This window comes from Littorina saxatilis, linkage group LG17, assembly GCF_037325665.1.
Source record: "Littorina saxatilis isolate snail1 linkage group LG17, US_GU_Lsax_2.0, whole genome shotgun sequence".
Lineage (NCBI taxonomy): Eukaryota > Metazoa > Mollusca > Gastropoda > Littorinimorpha > Littorinidae > Littorina > Littorina saxatilis.
In genome coordinates, this window is record NC_090261.1 from 66,819,372 (window position 1) to 66,843,577 (window position 24,206).

The 24,206-nt window shown below is 42.3% G+C and overlaps 1 protein-coding gene across 1 annotated transcript; it reads right to left on the reverse strand.

Moving 5' to 3' along the window:
* Window positions 1–43: 43 nt before the first annotated feature.
* On the reverse strand, window positions 44–23,697 carry LOC138952603 (leucine-rich repeat-containing protein 73-like). Its single transcript, XM_070324295.1, is given in 6 exon segments — window positions 44–1,480; window positions 5,979–6,191; window positions 6,549–6,708; window positions 6,710–6,770; window positions 15,258–15,418; window positions 23,432–23,697. Coding segments are annotated over 6 exon segments (1,068 nt in total). The 3' UTR covers window positions 44–1,273.
* Window positions 23,698–24,206: the final 509 nt, after the last annotated feature.

Consider the following 24,206-nt stretch of genomic DNA (forward strand, 5'->3'; position numbering starts at 1 on the left):
ATTCTGTAATTCCCAGTCAACTCTCACAGAAACATACAGTATATAACTATTTATAAGTTTATTTTTTTTACGTAAACAGGTAATAAGAACAGAAGTAATTCTGACTAAGTGATTTCCAAAAGTAAGTCATCAATTACATGAGCTGTGACAAAAATGTAAAAACACTCAAAACTAACACAGAGATACATACACACTTTCAGACAATGTGTGTTCTAGCATACATCTACATTCATACAAAATAAGTTACACCGAATTCTCTTGTACATGGACGGATACCTTAACAATCTGTATGACTAATTACCCACTCAGCTCTTCTATTCTAAAGTGTGTATTCTATGACTTTGTCTTCAATATTTAAACTAAGTAAAGAATAGAAACAACATCACGCATGCTAAAGGATATGAAGCGAAGAAATACAGTTTATAATGCAGTAACATCAACAAAATAAATATCTTAATCCTCAATAGCAATTATCACATTTTATTCCATATCACAGCAATTTTGAAATTTCAATTATCTTGGGGTTAAAAACTGCACTTCAATCCTTCTACGGTAGTACATTATCAAATGCTGGAATAAAAATCAAAGAAACAAGTGCTACAGCTTGCTTAAAAAAAATGAAAGCAACAAATGGACTTCTGTGGCTTGAAATGCGTCACACATATTACATACGAGGTGTGAACAAAACATCTTGGGAATATATGGGCTAGTTCATCTTCTTGTCTGACAAAATATATGTGCTCAGAACTTTTTAGGTAGCCTAGATTTAGCACACTCTTTTCAGCCAGCTTTTCATCATAAGCAGAGACAGCTTTGGGAGAACGCCTGCCCTCTGTACTTTCTCGCTCCTCCACAACATTTTACCCCTGCATGTGGGCCTTGAATCGTTCTCTCAGAGTTGAAAGTTTTCCAGTGTTCCTTCTCTGTTGACAGTTCCACATCTCACAAACATTGTCAGGCTTTGCACAACAGCAGACAACACTGTGACTGTTTTGTTCACGCAGCAGTGACCAATCTATAATAAAGTCCAAACAAAATTGTCAGCTTTTGCAAAGAGACTCTGCCTTGCAATTTGAACAGCCAGCAGCACACTGTTTAAAAGATAAGACTTTAACTCTTACATGGCAAGTCATACACGAGTTATCTTGCTTCCCCTAAGTGAGACATTTCTGTTGCGTAACTCATTCAAGCCGGACAAAAACAAGAATATGCACCATGATTTGGCAGTGATGGGAATGGCAAATAACGCAGTGACAAAATGTGACACAACCCCTCATGCATAGAACACTGGCACTTCAGTCAGTTCCTCTCCCAGACTGTCCTCGTCATCGTCCTTCTCCTTTTCCTCTCCCTGGTCCTCTTCCTTGGCAGACAGGGCCTTGACGTACTCTTCAGCCGCAGAGCCTTTGATGGTGGATGTGTCGTCATCGCTCTCTGTCTCCGTCTCAGTGGAGCCTGACACTGAGGACGTTTTCTCAGCCTGAAAAAAGCAATAATGAAGAATGTTACTGGTGTCGAATACTGACTGTGTTATGTCTCCATTAAAACTAAACAGATTTTGCACTGAGAGTAGTCAACCCTTTGATACAGCTAATGAACTTTTTGTGTTGTTTTGTGTGTTGTAAATGTTCAATTTTGATTTGGATAGTGATCTTAAACTTTGAAAGAAATTCACTGAGAAAACAATTCTCTGGTATGTGATTTTGGTGCTGTTTACATGTACTGCAGGTGTACCGAGTTACGAAGAAAAGCTCTGGTCTGTTAATGTATTTGATTCAGTCTTTCGTCTTCCAATTCTCTATCAAGAGTAGCGTTGGACCTGAATGTACTGATACCAGGTTTATTACCTAAAACACCACATCCCACCCTGTTCCTGAGAGAGCTAGCAAACAAACAAACTACATGTACTGGAACTCACCTTTATGGTTACTCTAATGAGGTCAATGCAGCCAAGTGATTGGCAGGATTAATGGCAACTCCCGATTAAGATTCTGCCCTTGTGACCACCTCTCGATACAGTAGAACCCCCATTTTAAGATTCCCCCCCCCCCCCCCCCCCCAATTTAAGACTTCCCTCTTAATTTTTAAGATTTTATATTCATAACCTCTGTAAATTGACCTAGATTTTAAGACTCCATGACGCACCATGATTTGGCAGTGATGGGAATGTGGGCAAACAATGCAGCGACACAATGTGACACAATAAAACATTTTAAGACTCCTTCCTTTTTAAGACTTGCTTTTTTCAGATATTTGAAGGTCTTCAAATGGGGTTCCACTGTAGCAACCACCTGCCCACAATAACCGCGCACTCCTAAGGATCACACAACAGTATTTCACCTTTCCATAGCAACCAATTATGGTCAGTCCCTTGGCTGGTCATTACAGACAGGTGACACTGTAGGTCAAGCAGACCAGCTAACTAGCCCACACACTAACCTGTCTGGTGGACGAGTGGTCAGTGGTTTGTGAGGTGACACTAGGTCAAGCTGACCAGCTAACTAGCCCACACACTAACCTGTCTGGTGGACCAGTGGTTTGTGAGGTGACACTGTAGGTCAAGCAGACCAGCTAACTAGCCCACACACTAACCTGTCTGGTGGACGAGTGGTCAGTGGTTTGTGAGGTGACACTAGGTCAAGCTGACCAGCTAACTAGCCCACACACTAACCTGTCTGGTGGACGAGTGGTCAGTGGTTTGTGAGGTGACACTGTAGGTCAAGCAGACCAGCTAACTAGACACCACACTAACCTGTCTGGTGGACGAGTGGTCAGTGGTTTCTGAGGTGACACTGTAGGTCAAGCAGACCAGCTAACTAGACACCACACTAACCTGTCTGGTGGACGAGTGGTCAGTGGTTTCTGAGGTGACACTGTAGGTCAAGCAGACCAGCTAACTAGCCCACACTAACCTGTCTGGTGGACGAGTGGTCAGTGGTTTCTGAGGTGACACTGTAGGTCAAGCAGACCAGCTAACTAGCCCACACTAACCTGTCTGGTGGACGAGTGGTCAGTGGTTTCTGAGGTGACACTGTAGGTCAAGCAGACCAGCTAACTAGACACCACACTAACCTGTCTGGTGGACGAGTGGTCAGTGGTTTCTGAGGTGACACTGTAGGTCAAGCAGACCAGCTAACTAGACACCACACTAACCTGTCTGGTGGACGAGTGGTCAGTGGTTTCTGAGGTGACACTGTAGGTCAAGCAGACCAGCTAACTAGACACCACACTAACCTGTCTGGTGGACGAGTGGTCAGTGGTTTCTGAGGTGACACTGTAGGTCAAGCAGACCAGCTAACTAGCCCACACACTAACCTGTCTGGTGGACGAGTGGTCAGTGGTTTCTGAGGTGACACTGTAGGTCAAGCAGACCAGCTAACTAGCCCACACACTAACCTGTCTGGTGGACGAGTGGTCAGTGGTTTCTGAGGTGACACTGTAGGTCAAGCAGACCAGCTAACTAGCCCACACACTAACCTGTCTGGTGGACGAGTGGTCAGTGGTTTCTGAGGTGACACTGTAGGTCAAGCAGACCAGCTAACTAGCCCACACACTAACCTGTCTGGTGGACGAGTGGTCAGTGGTTTGTGAGGTGACACTAGGTCAAGCTGACCAGCCAACTAGCCCACACACTAACCTGTCTGGTGGACGAGTGGTCAGTGGTTTGTGAGGTGACACTGTAGGTCAAGCAGACCAGCTAACTAGACACCACACTAACCTGTCTGGTGGACGAGTGGTCAGTGGTTTGTGAGGTGACACTGTAGGTCAAGCAGACCAGCTAACTAGACACCACACTAACCTGTCTGGTGGACGAGTGGTCAGTGGTTTGTGAGGTGACACTGTAGGTCAAGCTGACCAGCTAACTAGCCCACACACTAACCTGTCTGGTGGACGAGTGGTCAGTGGTTTCTGAGGTGACACTGTAGGTCAAGCAGACCAGCTAACTAGCCCACACTAACCTGTCTGGTGGACGAGTGGTCAGTGGTTTCTGAGGTGACACTGTAGGTCAAGCAGACCAGCTAACTAGACACCACACTAACCTGTCTGGTGGACGAGTGGTCAGTGGTTTGTGAGGTGACACTGTAGGTCAAGCAGACCAGCTAACTAGACACCACACTAACCTGTCTGGTGGACGAGTGGTCAGTGGTTTCTGAGGTGACACTGTAGGTCAAGCAGACCAGCTAACTAGACACCACACTAACCTGTCTGGTGGACGAGTGGTCAGTGGTTTCTGAGGTGACACTGTAGGTCAAGCAGACCAGCTAACTAGCCCACACTAACCTGTCTGGTTGACCAGTGGTCAGTGGTTTCTGAGGTGACACTGTAGGTCAAGCAGACCAGCTAACTAGACACCACACTAACCTGTCTGGTGGACGAGTGGTCAGTGGTTTGTGAGGTGACACTGTAGGTCAAGCAGACCAGCTAACTAGACACCACACTAACCTGTCTGGTGGACGAGTGGTCAGTGGTTTCTGAGGTGACACTGTAGGTCAAGCTGACCAGCTAACTAGCCCACACACTAACCTGTCTGGTGGACGAGTGGTCAGTGGTTTCTGAGGTGACACTGTAGGTCAAGCAGACCAGCTAACTAGACACCACACTAACCTGTCTGGTGGACGAGTGGTCAGTGGTTTCTGAGGTGACACTGTAGGTCAAGCAGACCAGCTAACTAGCCCACACACTAACCTGTCTGGTGGACGAGTTGTCAGTGGTTTCTGAGGTGACACTGTAGGTCAAGCAGACCAGCTAACTAGCCCACACACTAACCTGTCTGGTGGACGAGTGGTCAGTGGTTTCTGAGGTGACACTGTAGGTCAAGCAGACCAGCTAACTAGACACCACACTAACCTGTCTGGTGGACGAGTCGTCAGTGGTTTCTGAGGTGACACTGTAGGTCAAGCAGACCAGCTAACTAGCCCACACTAACCTGTCTGGTGGACGAGTGGTCAGTGGTTTCTGAGGTGACACTGTAGGTCAAGCAGACCAGCTAACTAGCCCACACACTAACCTGTCTGGTGGACGAGTGGTCAGTGGTTTCTGAGGTGACACTGTAGGTCAAGCAGACCAGCTAACTAGACACCACACTAACCTGTCTGGTGGACGAGTGGTCAGTGGTTTGTGAGGTGACACTGTAGGTCAAGCAGACCAGCTAACTAGACACCACACTAACCTGTCTGGTGGACGAGTGGTCAGTGGTTTCTGAGGTGACACTGTAGGTCAAGCAGACCAGCTAACTAGACACCACACTAACCTGTCTGGTGGACGAGTGGTCAGTGGTTTCTGAGGTGACACTGTAGGTCAAGCAGACCAGCTAACTAGCCCACACACTAACCTGTCTGGTGGACGAGTCGTCAGTGGTTTCTGAGGTGACACTGTAGGTCAAGCAGACCAGCTAACTAGACACCACACTAACCTGTCTGGTGGACGAGTGGTCAGTGGTTTCTGATGTGACACTGTAGGTCAAGCAGACCAGCTAACTAGACACCACACTAACCTGTCTGGTGGACGAGTGGTCAGTGGTTTCTGAGGTGACACTGTAGGTCAAGCAGACCAGCTAACTAGCCCACACACTAACCTGTCTGGTGGACGAGTGGTCAGTGGTTTCTGAGGTGACACTGTAGGTCAAGCAGACCAGCTAACTAGACACCACACTAACCTGTCTGGTGGACGAGTGGTCAGTGGTTTCTGAGGTGACACTGTAGGTCAAGCAGACCAGCTAACTAGCCCACACACTAACCTGTCTGGTGGACGAGTGGTCAGTGGTTTGTGAGGTGACACTGTAGGTCAAGCAGACCAGCTAACTAGCCCACACACTAACCTGTCTGGTGGACGAGTGGTCAGTGGTTTCTGAGGTGACACTGTAGGTCAAGCAGACCAGCTAACTAGCCCACACACTAACCTGTCTGGTGGACGAGTCGTCAGTGGTTTCTGAGGTGACACTGTAGGTCAAGCAGACCAGCTAACTAGCCCACACTAACCTGTCTGGTGGACGAGTCGTCAGTGGTTTCTGAGGTGACACTGGAGAGAGTGACGTCAAGGTCAGAAGAAGCTGTTGTTTCACTCTCCGTGTCCATGTGGTTTTCTCTCAGGTACGTCTTGATGGCATCAACAGTCGATTTTTTCACCTTGTTTCCATGGAGAACAATCTTGCTGAGACCACCCAGGTGGTTTTGTACCAGGTGTAGTATCAGCTGAAAGCAATGCAAGATGTTGTTAGGACTGAATAAGTGTGCACACAAAACCAAACCCAGGAAAGAGGAGTGGATCAATCAAAAAGTCAGATCAGCGAACCCAATCAACCCTGCTCAAAAACAAATCAAACCAAACCCCTCCTTCCAAATAACTGAAACAGATTTATACAACTGACTGACTGAATGAAAAATCCAACATCAGCATCAAACACAATAACATTAAAAGAAGGAAAGCAAAACACAGCAAGACAGAGTTTAATTTTAGAACAAAACGCACCCAAGCTGACCGGAAGGCAATAAATGGAATGCTTACTGTACAAGCCAGTCACAAAAACAGCAACACTTTCGATCACTTTCCTGTGCAGTATGTTCTGATAAACCACATCCCTCCATATCCAAGACCTCCATGTTCTGAGCTGCTGCCACGGCAACCAGGATACAGGAGGCGCCATAGTCACCCAGAGAGTTGTAGTCCAACATGAGCATTCGTAGTGACGTGCAGTTGGCGATGGCCATGGAGACGCGCCCAGCCCTGGCCGGAGATCCTTGGGTTGGCGCTCATCGTCAGCTCCACCAAAGCTGTAAGGATTACAATAACGATAACATTTTATGTAGTCCTGTGAGGTTGCTGTAGGATACTGAAGGATACTGCTTTCTCACACATATAATACAGTTCCAATCATGCTCGAAGCATACAACATCGACGTAGACCGATTTCAAGAACAGCAAGGTTTATTCATGTCTTGACTTCACGCCACGATGCAAGGGAAGAGACTCTTTCGCAGAAGAGTACTTCCGGTAAAGGGAAACAATTCAATGCACAATGTCAATACACTACAGTTACCTTCATGAAAATTGGAGTTGCTGTGAGCAGGCAGGCTGTCAAATCACAGTAAACGTGAATGTTTGTATGAATCTGTGACAGTATTTAGATGTGTGTGTGTGTGTGTGTGTGTGTGTGTGTGTGTGTGTGTGTGTGTGTGTGTGTGTGTCTGTGAATACGAATACGAATACGAATACGAATAAACTTTATTGTCATGAAACGTAGTGTTTATAAGACACGGGAAGATAAATAACCAAATGATTACATTGTTTCTTTTTTTTGGAAGCAATTATATACAAATTCTCCCATTAAATTACATATTCTTACTCCGAATCACATAAAGCATTGACGCAGTCTCAGATGCTAAGGTCTGAAAAGGCTACCCGTCTTAACAATTTAAAGGGAAGCAACCCAACCACAAAAAGTGTAAACGTAGCCATGGTAACGACCATATACCCGGAGAGTTACCTCCCATCTGGGGTATGTGACGTCACCTCCCCTGCTACAACACGTGGTATCCTCATTACGACTTTTTCAGACCTCAGTTTGGTGTAGGGTGTTGACATTCTGGCTCTCCTGGCTGGTGTTGGTTTTTCACCCACCGGCCTCTTACCCGTCTTCCTTGCCTTCTGCTTCGTTAGTTGGTGAGCTCTTTCCATTTTGGTCATTATTTTGACAGGAATGTTGCTGTAGTTGCTGACGTGTTTGTCCGTTTTTTCGGACTTGTATTTTTGTCAGTAACTATTGTTGGCCGCCATTTTTGTTGGCAGCTTGGCTGTCTGCGTTAATGTGTTACGGCCTATGTTTTGGTTAGGTAAGGCCAAAAAAAAAAATAGGTGTGGTTACGGTAACATAGCCCAAAAAAATAGGGTAGGTAGGTAGGCAATCACTTTTTTTTTTTTTTAACTTTTTTTTCAAATGTGTACAAATTAAACCTACTTGACAGGGAATTAAGTGTGCGACTCGGGCGCTTTCGCTTTCATTGCGTTTTTTGCACTCGTTTGGTTTTTTTTTTTTTTTTTTTTTTTTGACAAATGTAATAAAAAGTTATAGGATCGGCCCCTAAAAATAGGGTAGGTCGGGTTACCGTAACCACACCTATTTTTTTTTTAGGCCTAATCCTTATTTTACCTCTTTACTTGCCTTCTGCTTTGTTAGTTGGTAAGTTCTTCCTTTTTTAGTCATTAGTTGACAGGAAGTTCGTTGTAGTTGCTGACTTTTCGTCCGTTGGGACTTGTGTTTCAGTAACTTTTTGTTTGCCGCCATGTTTGTGTGTCAGCGTGGCTGACAGTGTTAACATGGCAAGGCTTAGGTCTTTGATCTATCAGACCATTGGTATTTGTTGTTGTTTCGGACTAAGCATGTACAACTGCTATGTCCGTTACTGTTAAGCATGTCTTTGATTTTCTTTCTTCCTGCTTTCCCTCTGTTTGGCATCGGAGCACGGCGCTCCGGTGTCTATGCTGCGTAGCTCTTTGTTTTCAGAATTCCGCAGTTTTGGGGGAGTAGAAGGCCAGCGCGTTTCTCGCTTTTCGGCTTCGTTGTTGGCCGTCGGCGACTACTTCCGGGCGATGCCCGCACGTTTGGCGTCTTTGTTGGTTCCGTCTGTGACGGCCTCCTGTGACGTCGGCCCTTCCGCTTTTTCTTCTGCCTCCTCTGGGGGCATGCAAGGTATGTTGAGCTTGTCCTCTGGCTCTCGTGAAGCCGCCGGACGGTCCCTTTTTGGGACGGAGCTCGTTGGGTCAGGTTCACAACCTGGTTTCCTGTTAAGTCTCGTCCAGTACATGGTGCGTGTGCGGACGTTTCTGAGCAAGGGCGGTTTCCGGTTTCGGAAGTCGCGCTTCCGGGTTTTCCCGGAAGCGAAGGTCCTCCTTCACATGTGCACGTAGAGGCCATGGTCGGAGTTGACCGTGGACTGGCCTCCGGGCATCAGGGCTTCCGGCCCCAGTCTTCACAATATTCTTTTCCGCATCATGGTGCGGTCTCGTCTGTTGTGTTTCCGGCTCAGTCCGGATCTGCTTTTCCTCTTCCTGACACTCCTTCTCGGATGTCGGTGAGTGAGGATCAGCGTCCTCCCTATGGGCAGTTAGGGCAGTCTTCCTTTACCATGGTGTTGGGTCGACATCCCTTTCAGTTACGGGGGCACCGGGCTTGCCGTCGCGCCACCGATCGGACATGTTCTGGATTTGGTCACTCTCGTCTTGGCTACGGAGGTTACTCCCAGATGCTGTCCGGAGGGTACATCGGCTTCTGATGCTTCCGCTTCGGTTGCTCAGTCGGCGATGTCGGACTTCCGTTCCGTGAAGGAGAATGTTTCCTACTTCCTGTTCGAGAAGCTCCTTCGATGCGCGTTCCACCTTTTGCAGGTTTTGGCTAGTCCATTGCCTTCCGGAAGGGGTATCTATGGTGTTCCGGTTCTGCTGCTCGTTCCTCACGGTTCAGTTCCGGAGCACTCTCAGCCTTGGCTGGCTGCGGCTTCTCAGGCTTCGATCTTTGTTCCTTCTTGCCTTTAGAGGTTCACTTTGCCGAAGCCGGGCCGAACTTGTTGACGTCCTTTGCCCTTCCGCGTACACCTTTACCGGTAACGCAGGAACTTCGTCCTTTGCTGGAGAAGCAGGCTTTAGTACTTGGGTGTTGTGTTTTCAGAACACACCCTTGTCGCTTCGGGAGAATTCGGACGTCAGTTTTTTGGAACGTGCCTCGTTTGTTTTCGGAGATGATCTTTAGAGCGTTTCTCGCTTTTTCTCGGGGTCACTGATTCTTTTCACACTTAGTGTGTATCAGGACGCCGATGACATCTCCTCTCTCTTTTAAGAGCAAATGAGGCTGTCCTCCCTTCACTAGGATCTTACAGTCATGTGTTGGAGGACTTGTTTCTCTCGCATTCTCAGAGCAGGCTGCCTGATTCTCGAGTTTCGAGAATTAAATCACTGTCGGGCAGGGAGAGGGGCAGCTCTAGCAGCTAGCCTCTCCCCCCAGGGAAGTGTCCCCGATTTCACCCCCCCCCCTCCGCCCTCCAATTTGGTGTTGGCGGGGGGGTTTCCTCTTTGCAATGTTTTCATTGGATGGTCTCTGTACACAGCCATTGAATTATGGGAGGGTGAGGCGGCTCCCATCGATATAATGAAGCATTTTTGCCTATGCTTCAGTCCGTTTTTACTCAGCGATCTAGGTACATCAGCTCGAGCACCCGCTGAGGTTCTCTTCTGGTCGAATCTAGCGCTGGCCTTCGGGTATACTGTCTTCAGTCATCAGTCAGTGTAACAGCAGTTTCAGCCACGGGCTGCCGCTTCTGTCGCACTTCCGGTTACCGGAGATGTTGTTTCTCTCTCAGACGTCTTAGGTACGTCTGGGTTTTTGGAACAACGGCTGACCTTAGGGCTTCCAGGTTTTTTAGCCTCGGCCGGTGTAACAGCCACTCCTCCTGTCGGCGGTGGTGGTTGTTGCTTTCCCTTTTCTTGTGGCTTCGGACTTTGACAAATCTTTCCTTTATTCTCATTTTATGCAGGGGATGAGATAGGACGATTTCCGTTTTGAGTGGGGTTTTCTGTCTTCTTGTCACAAGCATCTGGACCATGGTCCTTGTTTGTCTTTCGCCGAGTCTGACTCTGTCTTTCTCTAGCGATCAGACATGTTCTGGTGTTCCGTCCTAACTTAAGGTACTCTTGAGTTGTCCTCGGAGGTAACATTCAGTTTTTCCTGAGGGAGCATTGTCTTTGGCAATGGATGTTTGAGGCGTCCTTCTTGGTGGCGTTTCTCTTCTCTCAGGTTTTTGGCTACCCCCCTCCTTCTGGCAGAGGGTTAGCTAATGTTCCGGTTTCTTTTGCATCTTTTTGACAGCTGAAACTTCCGTTTCTTACGTTTACCTGTGTACTGTGGTACTTTGGTACAATGGCTGTCCTACGGGCATCACGGCTCTCTGCCTTAGCCTGTGCAATAGTCTCCTGCCTGTCGTGGTGCGACTATGGCATTTTTGCTTCCTGTGGATTCGGATTTGTCTCTTCCTCTTCTCCCTCATCCAGCATGAGGTGAGTCAGGATGACTTCTGTTGGGTCGGGTTTTTCTTTACAGTCACCCTTCTTCCACAGGCAACTATGTCTACGTCGGCGTTTGCCCTTTGATCTCTGCGTATGACTATTAGTCGTTCAGAGTTAGACAGACGCGTTCTGGTTTCGGCCAACCTCAGGAATGCTCTTGATTTGGCCGCGAAATTATCTTCCGGTTTTCCCTGAGAACTTTTGTCTCGGGAGTCTTAGGGCTGGTTGTATTCACGGTTTTCCGATTATGCTTACCAGTCTTGTTTTTCTGTTTTGGGTTTTTGATTCGTTCGATTACCTACAAGCAGACTGATCTGCGAACACTCTGGCTTTTAGTCATTTTGTTTAGGGTCAACGGTCACATTAGTCTTCGACCACTGTGATTCTCGCTCTTATGCCGTCTTACGCATTTTCGTAAGTCTCTGCTTCCTCGTTTTACCTCTCTCTCTGCTTCGCATGGACTGGTAGAGGATAGCTGGCGACCGTCTCTTTTTTGAGATTTTCTCATCGAGTTGGACTCTGGTATCTTGTACTCAGGTGTCTCTCTCTCTCTCTCTTTGTTGGAGATTGGTCACTCTTCTCTGGAGCTGACTTTTATCTCACAGACCTTTCGGGTTTTCTCTCCATCCCAAGGTTTTCTTTCCTTGGCATGATGGTTTTACGGTCTCCGTGAGGGTTTGTCCTTCTCAACACTGAGTGGACAACCTTGCGCACGGATCGTTCCAGTACATTAGTATTTCCTTCCAGTTAAAAGGGGGGGGGGGGGGGCAGCTTGTCTGTCCCTCTACTCGGCTCGGGTCTTTCCAAGGCTGTGTCCTCTTTCCGGGCCGTTTTACGGCCAGGAGATTGGAATAAGTGCTGCGCACAGCTTACTGGCTCTCTGATGTTGCTTTTGCAACTTTTGCCTGAGAGACATCTCGGCTGTCAATCAGGATGGTTCTCGGGTCCTTTCCTGCCTTTTTTGGCAGTGGGCCAGTTCCTGGCAAGGGTTTAGAGTGAGTCAGATTTTCTTTCTCACCGGGCCCTTCCTAACTTCTTGGCAGCCGGCCAGTTTCTGGCAAGGTTTTAGAGTGTGTTGGATGTTTCTTTCCCACCGCCTTGTTGAAGCTATCTGCTTTATGTGATTCGGAGTAAGAATATGTAATTTAATCGAACATTTTATAAACTTAAATTTTCATTTGATTAATATACTCACCCGAATCACATAGTGGATTCCCTCCCGCCAACCCCGCTTATGGTTTTTTAGTTTTCTTTAAAGCCGTAATGAGGATACCACGTGTTGTAGCAGGGGAGGTGACGTCACATACCCCAGATGGGAGGTAACTCCCCGGGTATATGGTCGTTACCATGGCTACGTTTACACTTTTTGTGGTTGGGTTGCTTCCCTTTAAATTGTTAAGACGGGTAGCCTTTTCAGACCTTAGCATCTCAGACTGCGTCAATGCTTTATGTGATTCGGGTAAGTATATTAATCAAATGAAAATTTAAGTTTATAAAATTTTCGAATTTAGTTTGTACTTTGTCTACTTGCAAAAGTTGACTTGGTACATCATATGAATATATAGGTAGATTAATTTCACTCATGAAAGATTTTCGTAATTGGTTGTTTTCTATGCAGTTATCTAGAAAATGTATTTCATCTTCTATTACTCCACATGTTTCACATAATCTATTTTCCCTAGGTGTATTGCTGTATCTACCAGTTTCAATTTTCAGGTCGTGGGCACTTATTCTCAGTTTACACAACGATTTTTTTATATTTTCTTTGTTTTATGCATAACAGATATGGTTCCGTTTTATAATTTGTTACTATTTTTTGATAAAAATTTAACTTTGGTGAACTTCTTATTTGACCTTTCCAGAATTGTACTTGTATATATTGGAGTTCCAATTTTTGACATATAACATATTTTAACCTTTTGACATTAAAAGTGGATTGATTTTTCCACACATGATCTAATCCAACGACTTGTAACAATTGTTTTACAAATGATATCCATGGATATGTTTCACTGCCTTTGGTGTACATAACATTATATACTTTGCTCAGATGAGATGTTTTTGGAAGATCCAATATGTGTAACCAGTACGCAATGATATTACATATTATTGTAATGCTAACTGGGAATCTTTCTAATTCTCCTAGTACTGGCACTACCATAGTTTTCTTATGTACCCCAAGAATTTGTTTACAGAATTTTGAATGAACTTTTTCATGTTGATATTTACAAGTCATGCATTCTTTAAACATTTTTGATAAATCTAATAGTTCATTTGTATTAATCTGGTGTGGAAACCAGATTTCTGCACCATATGTTGATATTGGTGAAATCAAACTATCATACAATTGTAACATAACTTTTATGTTGATATCAGTTTTACAGAACGTTCGACGTAAAGCATGAAGTGCTTTGTTTGCTTGTTTGCTCAGATGATCTTGTGCTCTATTTAGATTGCCGTTTTTATGTAGTACAACTCCCAAATATTTATATTCTTCAGCTGTTTGAATAATGTCTTCTCCACAATGAAAATATATTGGCACCTTTGGATCTATTTTTGAAAATACTATTACTTTGGTTTTGTCTCTGTTTATCTGTAATCCCCATTTTTGGCAATACTCATATAAGTAATCTAGTTTCCGCTGTAGGCCTTTCTTTGTAGATGAAAAAATAACTAAATCATCAGCATAAAAAAGACATGAAATTCGATCATTAGAATGAGTTTCAATTTTGGGGGAATCATTATCCAACAAGTTTTGTGTAATATCATTTATGAATATGTTGAATAAGGTTGGGCTTAATGTATTGCCCTGATGTACTCATTTTTTCACAATTAGTTCCCTACTGTATCCATCAGAGGATTTTACACAAACTGTGGCATCAGAATACATATTGTTGATAATGTGAAAACATTTTCCTGTTATTCCTATTCGATTTAATTTTACTAGCAATGCATCATGCCATACATTATCAAATGCTTTTTGAAAGTCAACAAAACACCCATACAACCTGCCATTTCTTAATTTTAGGGCTTGATCTACAAGTTTCTTAATAATGAATATTTGATCTGTTGTTCTATTGTTTTGTCTGAAACCAGCTTGCTCTGGAATCAATTTATTTTCCCTTTCTAAAAATGCGTTTATTCTTATATTGATGATAGTGCTGAAAACTTTCCCCAGTGTATTAGCTAATGTTATTCCACGATAATTGTTTGTATCTGTTGGACAACCGCCTTTGTATAATGGAATATTTACACCATTCTTCCAATTTGTTGGATATACGCCTGTCATAAATACGATATTAAATATTTTTTGTATAAGTGCTATCAAATTTGGAAGACTCGCTTTAATCATTTCATTTGTGATTCCATCTTTTCCTGGAGATTTTTTATTCTTTTGATGATAACATGCATCTTTAATTTCTTTGTCTGAAATTTTTCTATCCAATATTGATAAAGAATTGTAGGGACACATTCTTAAATCGTTTAGTTCCTGATTTATCTTTTCTCTCTGTTCTTGCATCACCTGGGTTTCTGTCCCAATTAATTTTTCAAGATGAGACATCCATTTTGAAGTATTTATATGGTGAGTTTTAGTACTTCTCTCACCCATTGTTTGTAAATCCTTTGAGATTTTCCATGCAGTGTTTGGATCTTTATTAAAATCATCATTTAATTTATTTACCAATACATCTTTAAATTTGCGTTTCTTTGACTTTATCAAACTATTGTAAATTTTGCGTTTTGCAAAGTATTTTTGTTGTAAATACTTATTAAATGGTTGTCTATTTAAAGCGTTAAGTATTGATTTTATATCTTTTTTGTATTTATGACAATCTTTATCAAACCATTTTTTATTCGCCTTTTTCCTATTCTTTTGTATTTTAATATTTCTGTTGAGGCTTATATCTGCAGCTGATTTTATAATCCCTGTCATTTCGTTGACCATCGAATTTATTTCATTAGAAGGCAGTGATTCGTTTATAATATTGTTGTTTATATTTTTTTCCAAAATTAAAAATTAAAACTAATGTGTGTGTGTGTGTGTGTGTGTGTGTGTGTGTGTGTGTGTGTGTGTGTGTGTGTGTGTGCAGTGGTTGCTATTGACTATTGTACATTGCCATAAGCTCCAGTGAGAAGGGGCGATTAATAAGTGTTCAGTATCATTATTATTTTTATTATTATTTGCATTATTTGTGAGGGGCTGACCTGGCCTGTTGTTTTCCGGCAGCAACAGATCGTACAAGACGTCAACCGCAACGTCCCCCAGCTGGCAGTCACCAATGTCAAGGGAGATAATGCCTGGGTGTGACACTAGTGACTTCCCCAAAAGCTGGATGCCATCGTCACCAAGGCTGCTTCCATGGAGACTGCATCAAAAGTCAAACATGTCAAGTTTAGATGTTGTCTAAAGTTTGTCAAATTTACCACAAAAGAAGTTTTGATTCCAGGCAATAAACGTTTTTGGCTCACGTAAGTGTAGCCTATGCGATCGTAACTTTGTCTGTCTGTGCGTGTGTGTGTGTGTGCGTGTGTGCGTGTGTATGTCTGTGGTAGAAACTTTAACATTTGACTAAACACCGAAATACTCATTTCACCTGGTTATTTTTCAAGCACCATCTTCAAAATATTGAAGCAATGATCAACATTGTGTCGGCATGTGTGTAGTTAAAGCGTGTATCCAAAGAAAACGGGTGGTGGGGGGTTTTGAAGGGGTACAAGCAGTTGACTGGTTTCTGTCGTGTGTGGCATGTAGACCAGGTCAGGTGTCAAGACCAGGTCAGGGGTCGCGCGAAGGATTGTGGTATAGATTCACTTCTCCAGTTCTCACTTCTGCATTCGCCGATTCGGGGAAGACGACTTCATGTTGTTCGGTTTCTAAGCTCCAGAAAAGTAAATAAAGAAGCTACCAAAGGGAGATTTCCTACAATTTGATCTGCACAGCGTTTTTCCAATGTCCACGCGAGGAAGAGCTGTCGAAAGCGCAGTGTCGATCTGGCAGCCGTATCCCGGTAAGTACAGAGACAGATCTAGTGTCTCCCACTCTGATAACGTGTCACCTACTGTTTTAATTTCTTTTTATTTCAGCAGACACGGATGTCAAACACAGTGCTAGGGGGCAGTCACCTCTAGTGAAATGAGTTGATCAAAAGTGCCTGTAATGTTTGGATGTCTTTAATTGTTCGTGGTTCGATTTATGTGAATTTCAAGACTTGCAGTAGAGTCTCAAGTTAAGTTTACTCTGCCCGAAAAAAACTGTCCATCATTTACTTGAACATGCAGATATAAGGAAACGGAATGAATCTGTTCTCAAAGTCAAAATGATCACGATTTTTTCCTCAGATTCAAAACATGCACTGTCATGGTTTTATCTGTACAATTTAGTAAGTCTTACCTTGCAACAACTTCCTTGAACTTGAAAGACAGTTTTTGAATGCTAGATCTGTATCGCGTTTCATTCCAGACTCGATTCTCTCTTTGATTGTACTGTTTGCTGTTTACGCACTATCATGATTCGCTGTAACGTTTGGTAAGCTTACCTTGCAACAGCTTTCTTGTCTTTGTTGGCATTTTCTTTCAATGCAGTACAACGTAAGATTAGATTCTTTCGGACAGAAGGTAGAATGTGAGTTTTGAGACAACGACAGTCGTTCAAAGAAAGCTTGCTGTGGCATTTGTTTGTAAATAATGGTACATGTGTCACAGTGATTCTGTATTTTTCTGCGGTTGATGTGGTTTCTTTTTTCCTCTCTTGTTTTTTCCCTCCTGAGTTGATCGTTATCATTTAAACAAGACCCTCAGAGAGTACCTCCGTTGTTCCTTAAAATGGAATGTGAATAGTGTGTTGGTTGTGTTGACCTTCAGAATTATTTTAAGAACCAGGCTGCTGCAGTCAGTTGACATGTTTCGCATATTGTAGGGTTACCATGCGGCTAGGTAAAGTGGCTTGTATAACCTGACTATTCTGTTTCAAAACACTGTTTATATTTGTGTAGGTTGTAGTCATCATAACTAATCGCATTTTGCCATTTGTTTCAGAAAGGAGGTTAACCTACAAGATCGACGCTATGTATGCCTCAGCCACATGAAGACTTCCGAATTTAGATCCACTCGGCATGGTGACAAGTCTTGATGAAAAGTATGGGACTGAGGACAGCAGTGGAAAAAGTGGCCACATGGCAGGTACCTATTGCTTAGTGTCTGCAGTGCAAAAGACAGATAAGCTGATGGTAGATTTGCAAATGAACACAGTGCCTGTGTGTGTGTGTGTGTGTGTGTGTGTGTGTGTGTGTGTGTGTGTGTGTATGTGAGGATTGCACAAGATCTCATTCAAGGACAACTGCACCAACAACAAATACACAGTCATTTTATCTGTTTGCCTTCTTTTGAAAATTATACATGGAGTTGATATGATGCTTTAGTTTTAACTGTGTGTGTGTGTGTGTGTGTGTGCGTGTGTGTGTGTGTGTGTGTGTGTGTGTGTGTGTGTGTGTGACGGATGAGTTTGTGTTACTGTTTGTTGATTTCTTACGGGAGCCTTGAAGGCTTCGCCTCTTGTTCATGTCTATGTCTGCCTCTTGGTGGAGTATAACTGAGATAGTCACTGATGTGAACCTGAGGAAATGTCAGGAGTGGTGTAGATAGAAGTGACTTGATTCATTACTGGATACTGTCATCTGTAAAGCTGTTGCAAAGGAGATTGCAATCAATATTGTATACAGATTGTGTTGTTCAGAATGAAGTGGTGGATAGCTGTATCTATTGCTGTACATGTATATTTGCATCTGTGAACAGCTCAGATCAATAAAGTGTTACACAGATGGTCAAAATTAAAGTACAAGATATTGCACTGGAAGTGGTACTACACTGTTGCTTTGTGTCTGTATGAAGCTACAAGGTGAAAATAGAAAAGGAAAAACACGATTCTTGACTTTGATGGGCTTTTTCTGCTCGTAAACACACATTCTTCTGCTCATCACAGCATGCCCCATTATTGAGTTTAAAACACCAATTAAATTTGTTTTGAATAAAACTGACTCACAATTTTACAATAAGAATTTAGAGACCTGAATCACTAGGTATATCATACTTAGTTTAACTTTTGCAAAACTAAGTAATTACACATTAAATTGAATCAGTCAGACAGACTGAGACATAGAGAGACAGACAAAGGGCAAACACAAATCTGAGAAAGAAACCCCTTTAAAAATGTTACCATGTTTGAAATGAAATATCGCAAGGTGAAGCCATAATTCATCACCTTTCAGTATGACGTCATGAGCGTGTTCCACACTTGAAATGACGTGCTTTTGGAGCTTGGAAGTATAATTTCCATTCAACGATCCGAGTTTGTTAAGTTTGAGCATATTTTCAACGTCAAACACCATGAAACTATATATATTTGGAATCAGAAAATGATAAGGAATAGATAGAAGTTGTTTTTAAAGTGTCTTTTTTCATAAATAAAGATAGTGGTTATTTATCGGTTTTCTTCATTTTTAAGCATAATTATCAATACAAAACAACAAAACGATATAGTTTTAGATACAGGACGCAATAGGGAATACACCAATATAAATTTTCTGTTTCAAATATTAGTTTTTAAAAATGTGAAAAAATGACATATTTCGAAAAAACATTTCAATAACAAAACTTTAAGTGACCAAGCTGAAATGCAATCTCATAATCCGGCCTAGATCTGAGATTGTGTGATAAGAAATTCGATTAAATTGATGAAAAACTGTAACTGTGAAAGTGCTGCCTCGACCTTTTGGCAAACGGTAAAATATGACGTCATCAAACTGTCCTATCAATAAACAGAAAAACCTTCTATGAGAAAATCCAGTCAAAAATATCAATATCAAATTTCATAAAGATCCACTCAGTAGTTTTTGAGATATGATCTGCAGTGTGAAAAAAAACCAATCTCACGCCCATAACGCAAACTCATTTGGTCGTGTTCTGCCGATACTATAATGTTTTTCTTTCCTAAAACATACTATAATAGTAGCCCTTCCCAATGTCTATGCTAAAACTGACTTGTCTGTGTTGTCAATGATTTTGCTACAGTGTGAGAACAAAAAGTATAAAAATCTCACGCCCATAACGCTGTGACACGAAAACTCATTTGGTCGTGTTCTGCCGATACTATAATGTTTTTCTTTCTTAAAACACACTATAATAGTAGCCCTTCCCCAATGCAATGCTAACAAGTCGCGTAAGGCGAAAATACAACATTTAGTCAAGTAGCTGTCGAACTCACAGAATGAAACTGAACGCAATGCAACGCAGCAAGACCGTATACTCGTAGCATCGTCAGTCCACCGCTCACGGCATAGGCAGTGAAATTGACAAGAAGAGCGGGGTAGTAGTTGCGCTGGGAAGGATAGCACGCTTTTCTGTACCTCTCTTCGTTTTAACTTTCTGAGCGTGTTTTTAATCCAAACATATCATATCTATATGTTTTTGGAATCAGGAACCGACAAGGAATAAGATGAAAGTGTTTTTAAATTGATTTGGAAAATTTAATTTTGATAATAATTTTTATATATTTAATTTTCAGAGCTTGTTGTTAATCCAAATATAACATATTTATATGTTATTGGAATCAGCAAATGATGGAGAATAAGATAAACGTAAATTTGGATCGTTTTATAAAAAAAAGTTTTTTTTACAATTTTCAGATTTTTAATGACCAAAGTCATAAATTAATTTTTAAGCCACCAAGCTGAAATGCAATACCGAAGTCCGGGCTTCGTCGAACATTACTTGACCAAAATGTCAACCAATTTGGTTGAAAAATGAGGGCGTGACAGTGCCGCCTCAACTTTCACGAAAAGCCGGATATGACGTCATCAAAGACATTTATCAAAAAAATGAAAAAAACCGTCTGAGGATATCATACCCAGGAACTCTCATGTCAAATTTCATAAAGATCGGTCCAGTAGTTTGGTCTGAATCGCTCTACACGCACGCACACACACACACACACATACACCACGACCCTCGTCTCGATTCCCCCCTCGATGTTAAAACATTTAGTCATAACTTGACTAAATGTAAAAATGACTGGTCTGTGTTGTCAATGATTTTCTGCGAGAATGCGATCTATCTGTTTGTCGCAAAGACCGTGTCAGTGACACGAAAGTTATGAGCGGAAGACAAATCTGCTGAGTGCAATTACGTTTCAGAAGAGAGTTGGTTAAAACTCGATGTGAATGCGTGATATATTGTGTAAAAAATTCCATCTCATACGGCATAAAGCGCTTTGAACTTCGGATAAGGCGCTATATAAATAAAGAGAATAATAATAAAAAAAACAGTTTATCACTCAGACACGCAAAGGAACACTATAACTTTATAATTCAGGCCATATTTGCTTTCCTTTGTCATGTATGAAAGTACTGGCCTTGGTTGAAGAAAGTGACCTGTCGCTGTGCAACAAATTTGTCGCCATTTTCCGCCGTGTTTTGTAAATAAAGCGTGTTTACTACCCACACATACAAAACGATGTTGTTGGTTCTTTTTATATTTAGTCAAGTTTTGACTAAATATTTTAACATCGAGGGGGAATCGAAACGAGGGTCGTGGTGTATGTGCGTGTGTGCGTGTGTGTGTGTGTCTGTGTGTGTGTGTAGAGCGATTCAGACTAAACTACTGGACCGATCTTTATGAAATTTGACATGAGAGTTCCTGGGTATGAAATCCCCGAACGTTTTTTTCATTTTTTTGATAAATGTCTTTGATGACGTCATATCCGGCTTTTCCTGAAAGTTGAGGCGGCACTGTCACGCCCTCATTTTTCAACCAAATTGGTTGAAATTTTGGTCAAGTAATCTTCGACGAAGCCCGGACTTTGGTATTGCATTTCAACTTGGTGGCTTAAAAATTAATTGATGACTTTGGTCATTAAAAATCTGAAAATTGTAAAAAAAAATAAAAATTTATAATACGATCCAAATTTACGTTTATCTTATTCTCCATCATTTGCTGATTCCAAAAACATATAAATATGTTATATTCCGATTAAAAACAAACTCTGAAAATTAAATATATAAAAATTATTATCAAAATTAAATTGTCCAAATCAATTTAAAAACACTTTCATCTTATTCCTTGTCGGTTCCTGATTCCAAAAACATATAGATATGATATGTTTGGATTAAAAACACGCTCAGAAAGTTAAAAACAAAGATCGGTACAGAAAAGCGTGCTATCCTTCTTAGCGCAACTACTACCCCGCTCTTCTTGTCAATTTCACTGCCTTTGCCATGAGCGGTGGACTGACGATGCTACGAGTATACGGTCTTGCTGAAAAATGGCAGCTACTTGACTAAATATTGTATTTTCGCCTTACGCGACTTGTTATTATTACATTTAGTCAAGTTTTGACTAAATGTTTTAACATAGAGGGGGGAATCGAGACGAGGGTCGTGGTGTATGTGTGTGGGTGTGTCTGTGTGTGTGTGTGTGTGTGTGTGTGTGTGTGTAGAGCGATTCAGACTAAACTACTGGGCCGATCTTTATGAAATTTGACATGAGAGTTCCTGGGTATGATATCCCCGGACATTTTTTTCTTTTTTTCGATAAATACCTTTGATGACGTCATATCCGGCTTTTTGTAAAAGTTGAGGCGGCACTGTCACACCCTCATTTTTCAATCAAATTGATTGAAATTTTGGCAAATCAATCTTCGACGAAGGCCGGGGTTTGGTATTGCATTTCAGCTTGGTGGCTTAAAAACTAATGAGTGAGTTTGGTCATTAAAAATCGGAAACTTGTAATTAACATTATTTTTTTATTAAACGATCCAAAAACAATTTCATCTTATTCTTCGTCATTTTCTGATTCCAAAAACATATACATACGTTATATTTGGATTAAAAACAATCTCTGAAAATTAAAAATATAAAAATTATGATCAAAATTAAATTTCCGAAATCGATTCAAAAATTATTTCATCTTATTCCTTGTCGGTTCCTGATTCCAAAAACATATAGATATGATATGTTTGGATTAAAAACACGCTCAGAAAGTTAAAACGAAGAGAGGCACAGCGCAACCGCTGCCGCGCCAAACAGGCTCGTCACTTTCACTGCCTTTTGCACTAGCGGCGGACTACGTTCAGTTTCATTCTGTGAGTTCCACAGCTTGACTAAATGTAGTAATTTCGCCTTACGCGACTTGTTGGCTCACGAAGTGTAGCCTATGCGATCGTAACTTTGTCTGTCTGTGCGTTTGTGCGTGTGTGTGTGCGTGTGTGTGTTTGTGCGTGTGTATGTCTGTGGTAGAAACTTTAACATTTCCGAGTCTATGTGTGAGTGGTTATCCAAGACTATGGATAAAGCTCGCATAAGATTACGTCACGGTCAAAAGTGTTTGACGTCAATTAATGCATCATGACGGCATGCCTCCCTGTAGTCTTTCTCTCTCGCGTGGTGTGTGTGGTCTCGGTCATTGTTATTTTGAGCGGGCCGAGACTATTTGGCAGTCGTGTCCCTGTAAGTAGGCTACATGCAGACAGACAGATCTAGATCTAGTGTCTCTCTTTCTTGCACCGTGTCACCTAAGCTTACTGTGTGTGTGGGTGTGTATGTGTGACGGAGTGATTGAGTTTGTGTTACTGTTTGTCTATTTCTTACGTGAGCCTTGAAGGCTTCGCCTCTTGTTTTCTTATTGTTTGATTCATGCTTAGCCGTTTAGTATGCTTTGTTTTCTTCTCAATTCAATGGATGGCTATAAAATAAGCATTTAAATGTGAAGGTGTTAAACTTACCCATGATCTGAGCTGTTCACATCTGCATTCAGTCGTCAAAATAGCCAGTGTGGGCTGCTGTTTCAGCAGCATGCAAAGAAAATGCTGCTTGAAATTTTTGTAAAAGTTTTTCTTATACTCTGAGTTGTCGCGGTTATAATCAACTTTCATTGGGTCTTTGAGAGTTAGTGTTTACAATCGTTGTCATCAAAAACACAAATCTCAAACCACAATAATTATGGTTCCAGGTACCGTTCAAACACACTTTAGCTTGATTGGCTTTGAAAATCCACATTTCACCAGAAGCTTTAAATCATTCACCACTTAGATGTGTCATTTTTCCATTTCATTTTCATATACTAACATGTTTTTGTTTTTGTTACCCAGGTAATTATGAATGAAAATGACAAAAATTATGATAAAATGGTTTGCGGGTTGCCCCTTTAACTTCTTCCACGATGGAAGTCTTGACGTTTTCAACATGGTTCCCCTGGCAAAAATCTTAAAAGTAATGCAGACTCACGACAGGTAGTTTTAGTTAAGTATGGAGAAACGTTGAAAGTAACACAACCTGGACAGAGACAGCAGTTCTAAGAAAAAATGTACTGAAGCAGGGCAAGTTACTCACTGCAAACCAGTCAAACTGTTGTTCTTGGCAACGCATGCAGAAAGAAGCTCGACATGCCGGGGAAGAGATATCATTCCGACATTGAAAGTTAGCTGGTGTAGCGATTGACAGGACCCAGCCAGTTTCAACACTCGCTGTAAATCCGACCCTTCCATGGTGCATTCTCGCAGACTCAGCAGACGTAACTGGTGCTTTTTCAGCGCCTGGCAAATGTTCACGACATCTGCCTGCGTCAAAACTTCGCCTTCCTTTCGGATAGTCCCCATGTCCGTGGGGTTATCTCTGATGTTTTTCAAGCTAGACCTCTAAAACTGTGCACACTTTTAGGGTGTGATGATCTCATTTTGCTCTTAGTAGGGCCAACACTCTCGCTGGTCTGCATCTCCTCAACTTGGATTTTTTTAAAAATATCAAAGTGTGCGCTGATGTTCAAGTGGAAATGGCAAGACTCAGAGTCAGAGAACAGCCCTTGGTTGTTGTTAACCACCTTTTCACCATTGGCCAAAGTTACCTCTTTCTCTCTGATTCTTGTGCCAATTAAGGTTCAGTCTGTAGTGGATATACTGGGACAGCGTCCAGGTACTATGCCACAGTTCAGTCTGTAGTAGATATACTGGGACAGCGTCCAATTACTATGCCACAGTTCAGCCTGTAGTGGATATACTGGGACAGCGTCCAGGTACTATTATCACAGTTTAGTCTGTAGTGGATATACTGGGACAGCGTCCAGGTACTATGCCACAGTTCAGTCTGTAGTGGATATACTGAGACTGCA